This window comes from Stenella coeruleoalba (assembly GCF_951394435.1).
Source record: "Stenella coeruleoalba genome assembly, chromosome: 15".
NCBI classification, from domain to species: Eukaryota; Metazoa; Chordata; class Mammalia; order Artiodactyla; family Delphinidae; genus Stenella; species Stenella coeruleoalba.
In genome coordinates, this window is record NC_137161.1 from 68,593,259 (window position 1) to 68,606,485 (window position 13,227).

The 13,227-nt window shown below is 36.5% G+C and overlaps 1 protein-coding gene across 3 annotated transcripts in view; it reads left to right on the plus strand.

The window, feature by feature from the left end:
* Positions 1-12,379, plus strand: part of RBBP6 (RB binding protein 6, ubiquitin ligase) — a 32,256-nt gene extending 19,877 nt beyond the window's left edge. For 2 of the 3 annotated variants that reach the window (XM_079943681.1, XM_079943679.1), the window contains 10 exons: positions 83-186; positions 304-638; positions 2,821-2,917; positions 3,017-3,095; positions 3,206-3,260; positions 4,582-4,650; positions 6,732-7,094; positions 7,383-7,484; positions 8,322-10,079; positions 10,381-12,379. In XM_079943681.1, the coding sequence (XP_079799807.1) occupies positions 83-186; positions 304-638; positions 2,821-2,917; positions 3,017-3,095; positions 3,206-3,260; positions 4,582-4,650; positions 6,732-7,094; positions 7,383-7,484; positions 8,322-10,079; positions 10,381-11,962 (4,544 nt within the window). In that variant the 3' untranslated portion in view covers positions 11,963-12,379. The remainder of the gene's footprint in view (positions 1-82; positions 187-303; positions 639-2,820; positions 2,918-3,016; positions 3,096-3,205; positions 3,261-4,581; positions 4,651-6,731; positions 7,095-7,382; positions 7,485-8,321; positions 10,080-10,380) is intronic. The other variant, XM_079943680.1, reaches the window with a different exon arrangement.
* Positions 12,380-13,227: the final 848 nt, after the last annotated feature.

A 13,227-nucleotide genomic window follows, 5' to 3' on the forward strand; every position in this document is an offset into this window, starting at 1 on the left:
ATGTAAACTGTCTTTTTAATTCATTCAGTAAAAACTGGGTTCCTAACTATGCTTTTGTTAATATTTAAAATCTTACACATAGGTATAAGGACAGCTCTCTTGGAATCAGATGAACATACATGTCCAACATGTCATCAGAATGATGTCTCTCCTGATGCTTTAATTGCCAATAAGTTCTTACGACAGGTAGCTATATTTGTATCATTTTTATGAAAAACTTTTAAAAATCTTTTAATTGATTTAACCGTACTTGAGTAAATACTACATTACATTTTTCTGCATTTTTATGATTGGTGTCTGTAGGCTGTTAATAACTTCAAAAATGAAACTGGTTATACGAAAAGACTAAGAAAACAGTTACCTCCACCCCCACCCCAACTACCACCTCCAAGACCACTCATTCAACGGAACCTACAACCTCTGATGAGGTCTCCAATATCAAGACAACAAGATCCTCTGATGATTCCAGTGACATCATCAACTCACCCGGCTCCATCCATATCTTCATTAACCTCTAATCAGTCTTCCTTGGCCCCTCCTGTGCCTGGAAATCCATCTTCTACCCCAGCCCCTGTACCTGATATAACTGCAACAGTCTCCATATCAGTCCACTCAGAAAAATCAGATGGACCTTTTCGGTAAGTCTATGTATTTCTCGCTGTTAGGAAACAAGTGAGATGAGTGATGTAGTTTTTTTTATTGTATATTGCTTTAACAGTTGTTTTAGTGACCTTCAGTCTGTTGCATCCCACTGTGCTCAGTAAGGTGGATGACTTGTAAGAAATGACCTAGTCTTTGGGAATTCACTGGCAGTCCAGTGGCTAGGACCTGGCACTTGCACAGCTGGGGCCCAGGTTCGATCCCTGGTTGGGGAGCTAAGATCCCACAAGCCACACAATACAGCCAAATTTAAAAAAAAAAAAAAAAAAGAAAGAAATGGCTAAGTTTTACTGGAGGAACAGACAAATGAAGGAGATTCATTTGCAAATTATTAAGCATCCCAAGGTCAAAAACTATATACATTGCCAGCAAGTCACATTAAATGTTGAATAATGTCCCATGACAGTCAGCTCTGCAGTTCACAAGAGGGAGAGGTCACTTATGGTCACCTCTTATGGTGTTATTAGAAAACAGTAGATTTGAGCAGAACTAAGAACAATTTGGATAAATAGAGAAAGAGGGGATGAAATACTGGTAGAAGTAGAGAGGTCAAGAAATGATTGTTTTGGAGCATAATTATGTAGGAGAGTAGTGAAAACTCATTTAAATCCTACCACTCCTGAAATGAAAGGGACCTTTATAGTCCAATGGCTCATAAAGGCTTAAAAAATCAACCAGCTTTTAAAAAATAGATGCCAGGGGTTTGTTCCCAGAAACAAAATCTTTAGGAGTAGGACCTTTACAAGTATATTTAAGAAATCCCTGCAAAGTATTATATATAGGATGGATAAACAAGGTCCTGCTGTATAGCACAGGGAACTGTATATTCAATATCGTGTAATAAACCATAATGGAAATGAATGTGAAAAAGGATGTATATATATGTATAACTGAATCATTTTGCTGTACAGCAGAAATTAACAGAACATTATAAATCAGCTATACGTGAATAAAATAAAAATTTTTTTTAAATCCCACTTAACCTATTTCAGCTTTTTATTTGATTAATAGTGGGAATAAGGCCCAGAGAGTTCATTGACTTATCTAAGGTTACCCTTCGATTTAGTGGTAGAGGTGGAAGTAGAATTTACTCTTAATCCTTTATTTATTTATTTTGTCTCTCAAGTTTTTTTTTTTTTTTAGCTTTACTAGTCTTAAAACTGAACCAATTTCTATCATATCTATCATAGATTGTACTTCTCTTTTTTTTTGCGGTACGCGGGCCCCTCACCACCGCAGCCCCTCCCATTGCGAAGCGCAGGCCCTGGGCGCACAAGCCCAGTGGCCATGGCCCACGGGCCCAGCCGCTCTGCGGCACACGGGATCCTCCCAGACCAGGGCACGAACCCGCGTCCCCTGCATCGGCAGGCGGACCCCCAACCACTGCGCCACCAGGGAAGCCCGATTGTACTTCTTAAGGAGGCTTCTTCATTTTACATTTCACTTACATATGAAGAACTCTTCAAAAGTCCAGTCCTCTCTCACTTTCCCCAGAAGTTTTCATCATCTTTGATGTAACTCATCTTAATGGAAGTGTGATGGATGAACAGTAACAAGATGTGACTTTTACTCTTTATTTTCCTTTGATAATTTTTACTCATTACATGCAGAAGTAAACTTTATAATCCTATTATCACAGATTATGTGTTCCTGAAATAATATTTGTGTAATGCAGACATTTCCTTCAGGTCTATTATTTTTCAAACTTTACAAGTATTATATATAGAGGCCTCTTAAATATGACTCACATCCTTGTAACATGGAATTTTTTTTCAAAAATATGGAAAATATTGCCTATTTTTTTCCAGTTTTATCGAGAAATAATTGACATACATCACTGTATAAGTTTAAGGCATACAGTACAGTGATTTGACTTACATATATTGTGAAATAATTATCACAGTAGGTTCAGCTAACATCCATCTTCTCATGTGTAAATACAATAAAAAGGAAAAAAAATTTTTTTCTCTTGTGATGAGAACTCAGGATCTATGCTCTCTTAACAGCTTTCCTATATACCATACAGCTGTGTTAGCTATAGTCATCATGTTGTACATTATGTCTCAAGTACTTATTTATCTTATATAAGTGGAAGTTTGTAACTTTAATCCTCCATTTCTGGTGACTTTTTAATGTATTGTAAATTATATTATTATCTAGGGATTCTGATAATAAAATACTGCCAGCTGCAGCACTTGCATCTGAACATTCAAAGGGAGCCTCTTCAATTGCAATTACTGCCCTTATGGAAGAGAAGGTAAGTTTCACTGGCTTTTAAATTTGGAGATTTATTATTATTACAGTAGAGTTTTTTGTTTTGTTTTTTTAACTATACCTTTTTGGTTTTTTCCTAAAGGGTTACCAGGTGCCTGTACTTGGAACCCCATCTTTGCTTGGACAGTCATTATTGCATGGACAATTGATCCCCACAACTGGTGAGTAAAATCATTTTGGTTTGAACTTTTTTCCTTAAAAAATAATTTTAACTTTATTTAACCTGTAATTTTATATTTACTTATTGGTTTTGTTTATTTTTGTTTCCAAGGTCCAGTAAGAATAAACACTGCTCGTCCAGGTGGTGGTCGACCAGGTTGGGAACAGTAAGTATATGTCTCAAATAATCTTCAGATGATTGCTTTCTAACTGGATGATGGAAATTACAATCTCAGCAGTGTGTGCTGAGTGTCTTTTACTGTGAACTCCTCTTTTATATGCCATGTTAACACAGTTTTTATGTAAAATGTCACAAATTCAAGACTATATGAAGAATTCTTCCTAAAAAATTAGTAATTCTTTTCTATAATAATAAGATGTAAACTCATGTAAATTCTTTTTACTTTTATGGCTTAACAAATGGTGATCTTGGCAGAATCTCAGTTAATGAACAGATAAGAATTACTTGAAAGAATATTTTAAATACTGAGTCAGTTATTATGCTGGTAGATTAAACTTTCCTCTTTAATTTGGATGTTTTTGATTTGAGTAAATAAACACATAATAAGATTAAAGTCTGTCAAACACAAAATTTCTCATTTTGACTAGCTATGTTAATGAAATTTTATTGCGTATTAAAATCTGTAGGGTGTGGGAGACACTGCTTTGTGAATGATCCCTGGTGTTCTCCTTACTGCTGCAAGTAATAAATCCTTCCGTCTCCCAGAAGAAAAAACAAAAAATTCTTTAGGGTATGATTTTCTACCCTGGAGTACTAAGAACTTTGATCTTCTATAGGATGTTCTATGGCATTAAAAATCAGATTTATTTATTGTTTTTATATAATTATTTCTGTTTATGTGACCTATATAAATGGGATCATATATTTATGTAAACTGGCTTATATTCTAAAACTTTAATCTTTTTGTTTGAAAGATAAACCAAACTTCTTACAGAAAAAGTATGTTAGAAAAAGTATGTTAGTTGAGAGAATAGCAGAATATATCAGTAGAAAGAACACGGGATTTGGAGACAGACCTGGGTTTGAGTCCCATCTCCTGCATTTGCTAGCTATGTGACAAGGGTATGTGATTCTACTTCTCAGCCTCCATTGCCTCATCTGTAGAATTGGAATGGTGCTACTTACCTCACATGTCAAATGCCTCTGCATAGTGTCCAGCAGATAAAAGAGCTCTTTTCCTTTTCTATAACAATAAGTTCATAGAGAAACTTATAGAATGCTAATTAAAATACAATATTACATAAAATATATATTGAAGCTTAATTGTTTATAATATGTTAATCAGAAAGAATATTTCATTTTAAGTAAATATAACACTTGCTCATATCTCTGTCTGAAACAAGTTTAAGAATCAGGATCAGGGAGTAAGGAAAAGTTTTCAGAATAGTTAAAATAGGTATATTAAAGTCTACACACGAAAAGGTGTGTATAATACTCAAGCCTATTTTATCCTTCTTTCCACACAGTTCCAACAAGCTTGGATATCTGGTTTCTCCACCACAGCAAATTAGAAGAGGGGAGAGAAGCTGCTACAGGTAGGCTTGCTAAAAATCTTGAAAAACAGTAATCTGATGACACACTGAAAAATATAACACAAATTAAAGCACAGTAGTGGTAGGGGGAGTGGGTTCATTTGGTTTATACTTTCCTCACTTATATCTTAAGTAGTTGCCCTTAAGAGGCCTATAAAAGAATAGATTACATTTAATATTTTATATATATATAAATTTATTTATTTTTGTCTGCGTTGGGTCTTCATTGCTGCACGCAGGCTTTTTCTAGCTGCGGCGAGCAGGGGCTACTCTTCGTTGCCATGCGCGGGCTTCTCATTGCTGTGGCTTCTCTTGTGGAGCACGGGCTCTAGGCACACGGCCATCAGTAGTTGTGGCACATGGGCTCAGTAGTTGTGGCACATGGGCTCTAGTGCGCAGGCTCAGTAGTTGTGGCGCACGGGCTTAGTTGCTCCACGGCATGTGGGATCTTCCTGGACCAGGGCTTGAATCCATGTCCCCTGCATTGGCAGGCGGATTCTTAACGAGTGCGCCACCAGGGAAGTCCCTACATTTAGTGTTTTAAATGGGGTTTTTAAATTTTTATTTATTTATTTATTTTTAAATGGTTTTTTAAGGCTACATCTTTACTACTCCTTCCCAGGGACTGCTTTCTCCCTGTCAGCACACAGCAGAATACTGGCTTACATTTACTCTGTTGAGTGTAGAGGGTGGTCAGTAAGGCCCAGACAAACTAAGGTGTCGATTTAATTTAAGATGGATGTTAACGAGCTCAGCTCCCAAATGTGAAGAAGACTTGGATTTATTTCTCCCCTAGACTCAGTTATCCCCATCTTCTACCATCTTCTCTTCCAAAAGTTTAGACAGAAGATTGTTAGGGGCCCTTGCCCAGAAGATGCACAAGCAGTGTTAATCTAAGAAGTAAGCCATATAGTGCTTACTATCTAGGTCATACTTAAGGGTATCTTCTAGTGCTCCAAAGAGAATTGCTAAGCTTATGAAAGATAACTACTGTTTTGTTGCTAGATCACATATTTAATAAGAAGATAACATTTACTAATCAGACTCTGAAAAGAGACCTGAAATCTAAATCCCAGCTGCTGCTATTGTATACCAGTTACCTATAATTTAAAGATCCTTTTAGCTTAACAGAAATAAGCCCACTTTTTTTGAAGAAGCCACTGTTTGTTTGATGAGGCAGAATTTAGAAACTTTGGCTAGCACTGTTAATTTTAATCTAAGCCTTTGAGAGAAAAAGTGAGATTTTCAGTTGTTAATTACAAATGTTAAAACTAGTATTTATTCTACTTTGTTTTTAAATAAATTTGTTTGTTTGTTTTTGGCTGTGTTGGGTCTTTGTTGCTTGCACGCGGGCTTTCTCTAGTTGAGGCGAGCAGGGGCTACTCTTTTTTTGGGGGGGGGGCTACTCTTCGTTGCAGTGCATGGGCTTCTTATCACGGTGGCTTCTCTTGTTTGCGGAGCACGGGCTCTAGGCGCGCGGTCTTCAGTAGTTGTGGAATGCAGGCTCAGTAGTTGTGGTGCATGAGCTTAGTCGCTCCACAGCATGTGGTATCTTCCCAGACGAGTGATCAAACCCGTGTCCCCTGCACTGGCAGGTGGATTCTTAACCACCATGCCAGCAGGGAAGTCCCATGTTTATTCTACTTTGAAGGGTCTTATTTCCTCAAAAATATTATAGGAAGTGGGTTTTCTTCATTTAAACTTTTGGTCTTGGAAGGCATTTTGGGGAGAAATAGGTCACAGAGACATTAACCTGTCAGTTCCTTTAAATGACAGATTAGGAAGTAATGAGATCATTGTGGAGTGATATTTGGACTTCACAAAAGATAACTTTTATCAAAAGATAAAAGTATGGCATCTCCATATAAAGAAGACCTTGTAAACTTATCTCAATCCCTAACTGGCCTTAAATGTTGTTTTTAACATATAAATGATGTTACTTTTACATATAAACAATATCAGTGTCCCTGTGCTTATTTGAATAGTTGATTCTTTTCCTTGTTTGTGGATTGAAAAGATGATGAGTAGAAAAGATAAAGTTACTTGTCTCAGATGCTTTAATATCTTGGAATTTATTTTTCCAGAAGTATAAACCGTGGACGACACCACAGCGAAAGATCACAGAGAACTCAAGGCCCATCACTACCAGCAAATCCAGTTTTTGTACCTGTCCCACCCCCTCCCTTGTATCCTCCTCCTCCCCACACGCTTCCTCTCCCTCCAGGTGTTCCTCCTCCACAGTTTTCTCCTCAGTTTCCTCCTGGCCAGCCACCACCTGCTGGGTATAGTGTTCCCCCTCCAGGGTTTCCTCCAGCTCCGGCCAATTTATCAACACCTTGGGTATCATCAGGAGTACAGACAGCTCATTCAAATACCATCCCAACAACACAAGCACCACCTTTGTCCAGGGAAGAATTCTATAGAGAGCAACGACGACTAAAAGAAGAGTAAGTGTTTGAATTTGAAATTATTCTACACTTTCATTTTCTGATGTAACGTTAAATAGGTATCTTTGGAAGCATTTTCCAGTGTTTCCAGTTAGTATAAGAAAAATCACCTAAAAATTAAACCAAGCCATACAAGCAGCTTCCTCAGGGATTCCTAGTTATTTATAGTTTTAAAGTGGAAAACTAATGACAATTTCATTCATTTCATTCATGATCTAATTACATTTGTCTTGTTAGTTTTCTTAAATGGTTTTTGTTAACTTTCGCTCTTTAACTTTATTTTACTAGGGAAAAGAAAAAGTCCAAGCTAGATGAGTTTACAAATGATTTTGCTAAGGAATTGATGGAATACAAAAAGATTCAAAAGGAGCGTAGGCGCTCATTTTCCAGGTTAGTGTTTTGCAAGCCTTCACAACAGAATTACAAATGGGACTTTGAATATCCAGGGATTAGCTATGGATATAAATAACATTGCAGTGATGGAATTTTTCTGATTCGGTCTAGGTTTATAAAAATGGAAATGTAGCTTATTTCCCAATATCTGTTTATTGAAATATCTCACTGTAAATTCTATTGTGTAGAACTAGCAGTTATGGGGATTAAATTGCCCTTGTCCCTTGAAGTTATTTATAGTGTGAAATAATTGGGAAATGTTTGTGGAAGGAAAAAAATAGTGGACTAGCCAAAGATTACATTTCTGAGGCCCCTTTTACCTAAGGCTACAGCTTTCTGCTGGAACATTAACCTGTGTGATTATGAACTAATAGTAGAATACAAGTTGCTTTATTGATAGAAAAACTGAATTATAAATATTCCCAGGAAGTTTGTTTAAAAGACTTATTTTTTATGCTTGAGATGTTCCTTTTAAAGCTAGACTATTGGCCAACGTAGGACAAAAAAAGTTACTCCTACTTAATAATCAGATAGGAAGTAATGTTTAAATTTAATTGGCATTTTATTTAATGCTAGGTCATATAACTCACGGTACATTAATGCACTTCACTCTAATTGTTAAGATTTCACTCTTGTTTTATAACAAGTGATTGCTCCGATCTTTGTGTACTTTATTCCATTCCAGTAGAGGTCACTGTGCCTCTTTAATCATCTAAGATGAAATGATATAAATAAATAATGAACCATGAGGAGAACATACTGAAATCTGAGAGTCTGTGTTTTATTTTGTATATATTTCTCAACTATCAACTATTGTTTTATTTTTGCTTTTAGGTCCAAATCTCCCTATAGTGGTTCATCCTATTCAAGAAGTTCATATACTTATTCTAAATCAAGATCTGGTTCAACACGATCACGTTCTTATTCTCGATCATTTAGCCGCTCACATTCTCGTTCCTATTCACGATCACCTCCATACCCCAGAAGAGGCAGAGGAAAAAGTCGAAATTACCGTTCACGGTCTAGATCGCACGGGTATCATCGATCTAGGTCAAGGTCACCCCCATATAGACGGTATCATTCACGATCAAGATCTCCTCAAGCATTTAGGGGACAATCTCCTAATAAACGTAATGTACCTCAAGGAGAAACAGAACGTGAATATTTTAACAGGTACAGAGAAGTTCCACCACCTTATGACATGAAAGCTTATTACGGGAGGAGTGTTGACTTCAGAGACCCATTTGAAAAAGAACGTTATCGAGAATGGGAGAGAAAATATAGAGAATGGTATGAAAAATATTATAAAGGCTATGCTGCTGGAGCACAGCCTAGACCTTCAGCAAATAGAGAGAACTTTTCTCCAGAGAGATTTTTACCACTTAATATCAGGAATTCTCCCTTCACAAGAGGCCGCAGAGAGGAGTACTCTGGTGGACAGAGTCATAGAAGTCGAAACATAGGTGGCAACTATCCAGAAAAGCTTTCATCAAGAGACAGTCACAATCAGAAGGATAATACAAAGTCAAAAGAGAAGGAGAGTGAAAATGTTTCAGGAGATGGTAAAGGAAATAAACATAAGAAACACAGAAAAAGAAGAAAGGGGGAAGAAAGTGAAGGCTTTCTAAACCCAGAGTTATTAGAAACTTCTAGGAAATCAAGAGAGCCAACAAGTGGTGAAGAAAATAAAACAGACTCATTGTTTGTTCTCCCAAGTAGAGATGATGCTACACCTGTTAGAGATGAACCAATGGATGCTGAATCCATTACTTTTAAATCAGTGTCTGAAAAAGACAAGAGAGAAAAAGATAAACCTAAAGCAAAAGGTGACAAGACCAAACGGAAAAATGATGGATCTGCTGTGTCCAAAAAAGAAACTGTTGCAAAACCTGCTAAAGGACCTCAAGAAAAACTAGATGGAGAGCGTGAAAAATCTCCTCGATCTGAACCTCCACTTAAAAAAGCCAAAGAGGAGACTCCAAAGACTGACAATGTGAAATCATCATCTTCCTCTCAAAAAGATGAAAAGATCATTGGTACCCCCAGAAAAGCTCACTCTAAGTCAGTAAAGGAACACCAGGAGACAAAACCAGTCAAAGAGGAAAAAGTGAAGAAGGACTACTCCAAAGACGTCAAGTCAGAGAAGCTAACTAGTAAGGAAGAAAAGACCAAGAAGCCTAATGATAAGAGTAAACCACTTGATAGCAAGGGAGAAAAAAGAAAAAGAAAAACTGAAGAGAAAGGTGGAGATAAAGATTTTGAGTCATCTTCAATGAAAATCTCTAAATTAGAAGTAACTGAAATAGTGAAACCATCACCAAAGCGCAAAATGGAACTTGATATTGAAAAGCTGGATAGGACGCCTGAAAAAGACAAAATTTCATCATCAACTGCTCCAGCCAAAAAAATCAAGCTTAACAGAGAAACTGGTAAAAAAATTGGAAGTACAGAAAATATATCTAATACAAAAGAACCCTCTGAAAAATTGGAGTCAACATCTGGCAAAGTTAAACAAGAAAAAATCAAAGGAAAGGTCAGGCGAAAAGTGACTGGAACTGAAGGATCCAGCTCAACACTCGTGGATTATACCAGGTATCTGATAATGGGTGGGTGGAAAAAGTGGAATATGATAATTAAGAATGTATTGATGTTGGGGGTTAGCTGGTTACTCTTGTCTTTGAAGAAAGGAATTGTTAAAAGATAAGTAGATTTTGGGGGTGAGCCACATTTGTTTTTATATAATCATACACTTAAATCTTTATATCTCAGCAAAATAAGTGGCTTTTGAAAGTTAAAAGGACATTTATCATGTTTAAGTTGGTCTTTTTATACTTATCAATGTTTAATAACTGTAAGTTCTTCATGAATTAAAAAATATTTTAATTCTTTTTAGTACCAGTTCGACTGGAGGCAGTCCTGTGCGGAAATCTGAAGAAAAAACAGATACAAAGCGAACTGTCATTAAAACAATGGAAGAATATAATAATGATAACACAGCTCCTGCTGAAGATGTTATTATTATGATTCAGGTTCCTCAATCCAAATGGGATAAAGATGACTTTGAATCTGAAGAAGAAGATGTTAAATCCACCACACAGCCTATATCAAGTGTAGGAAAACCTGCCAGTGTTATAAAAAATGTTAGCACTAAGCCATCAAATGCAGTCAAATATACTGAAAAAGAAAATGAGTCGTCAGAGAAAATTCAGAAACTCACCAAGGAAGTGAGCCATGAAATTACACAGCATGAGGTCAAAAGTTCAAAAAACTCTGCATCTAGTGAAAAAGGGAAAACCAAAGATCGAGATCATTCAGTGTTGGAAAAGGAAAACCCAGAAAAGAGGAAGAACAGCACTCAGCCAGAGAAAGATAGTAATCTGGACCGTCTGAATGAGCAAGGAAATTTTAAAAGTCTGTCTCAATCTTCCAAAGAGACTAGAACTTCTGGCAAAGAAGATAAGCATGATTCCATTCGAGGTTCCTCAAATAAAGACTTCACTCCCAACAGAGACAAAAAAACTGATTATGACAACAGAGAGTATTCAAGTTCCAAACGTAGAGATGAAAGGAATGAATTAACAAGAAGAAAAGACTCTCCTTCTCGCAGTAAAGACTCTGCAGCTGGACAAAAAACTAAGCCAAGGGAGGAGAGAGATTTGCCTAAAAAAGGAACAGGAGATTCCAAAAAAAGTAACTCTAGTCCCTCAAGAGACAAAAAACCTCATGATCATAAATCCACTTATGATACTAAACGTTCAAGTGAAGAGACGAAATCTGTAGATAAAAATCCCTGTAAAGATCGTGAGAAACATGTGTTAGAGGCAAAGAACAATAAAGAGTCAAGTGGCAATAAATCACTGTATATACTTAACCCACCGGACCCACAGATTGAGAAGGAGCAAGTTACTGGGCAAATTGATAAGAACACCATCAAGCCTAAACCCCAGTTAAGTCATTCCTCTCGACTGTCCTCTGACTTAACTAGAGAAACTGATGAAGCTGCTTTTGAACCAGATTACAATGAAAGTGACAGTGAAAGCAATGTATCTGTAAAAGAGGAAGAAACTTCAGGGAAAATTTCTAAGGAACTGAAAGATAAAGTAATGGAGAAAGCAAAAGAGAGCCTGGACATGGCAGCAGTCAGCCAGGTAGGTGTAACCAGGAGCCAGAGTCAAAGCAGCCCTAGTGTCAGTCCAAGTAGAAGTCATAGCCCTTCTGGAAGCCAAACCCGAAGCCACAGTAGCAGTGCTAGCTCTGCAGAAAGTCAGGACAGCAAGAAGAAGAAGAAAAAGAAAGAAAAGAAAAAGCACAAGAAACATAAAAAACATAAGAAGCATAAGAAACATGCAGGCACTGAAGTAGAATTGGAAAAAAGCCAAAAACACAAACATAAGAAAAAGAAGTCAAAGAAGAGCAAAGATAAAGAAAAGGAGAAGGAGAAGGATGACCAAAAAGTGAAATCTGTCACTGTGTAAAAGGGCAGATTTTAAAAATTGACTTAATTACTAAGTCATCTGTATTAAATTTTGTTATAATGTAAAGAGATTCAAGCCTTGTAAATAATGATATGGAAGACCCTGTGCTGCACTTAAAATATTGCTGCTTGATTATTTGATTTTTACATCAGAGCTTTATAACACGAACTTTTGTACAGAATTGTGAGTTGTGACCATGTAACATGAGAGGTTTTGCTAGGGCCTATTATTTTTAACCACCATAATTAGTTGGGGTGGAGTTTACTGTACTGTGAAATTTTCACATTGAATTTTTTTAATTGCCTGGCAAAAGCTGATATCAGTTCTAAAATATCAGCAGAATGATTTGCTGAATTCATTACAACTCCGTTATGTCACTTTTTGATTACAATAAAAGTTTTCAGTAAACTTTTCAGATGTTGAATATCTGCCTTATTTGAAGGAAAGTGTGTCATGTCTCTTCCCCCTTCCATTTTCATATTTAAAATATCCTTTGAGGCTTTAGTATAAGCTGAACTGTATATGTAAAATTCTGAAGTAAACATGGAAAATGTACTTTATTAGTGGGCTGGTAATAGGTAGCCAGAAATAAGAAATCATGGTTAATTGGAGATCTGGTTGAATAAATCTGGAAGGGTCTTAAATATAGTAATTAGAAGTTCGGACATGAATTTTAGAGATGAGGAATTTTGATTTGTTTATGGTTATGTATTTTTCTTGAAACCCTGATAAATGAGTATTAAATTCCTTGATAAAGTACTAAATAACACAACAGTCTGTGGCCTACCCAATCTGTCCAGGTGACAGAAGCAAGCAGCAATAGGAGGCAAGAAGCACTAGGTAAGGCTACAATGGATTTCCTTAATGGCTCTGGTTTAGGAAGTTTATTGTAAGCAATAAAAAGCTGTTGAAAGGATGTCGGGAAGTAGGATAAGAACGGTACATTAGAAACATAGCTGTATAAATGCAGATTAAGAAGACAATGGCTAAAAGCAGGAAAAGACCAGTTCTAGTGTGAGGTAGTGGTCCTAAAGTACTTTGGCAGGGGGCATTGGACTATGGTAGTAGAAGAGGAAAGGGCTTACATTAGCAGCAACTTTTATTAACTTCCTGTCTTGCCTTGATTCATTATTTCCAGAGCGTACAGTACAATATTTACAGTATTGTATACCATTGTTGGTACTCGGTTTTAGATGGTATACAAACATACTTAAATGTGTGTAATGCAGCATTTAATATTTAAGGAAAAAGTGATTTAAAGAAAA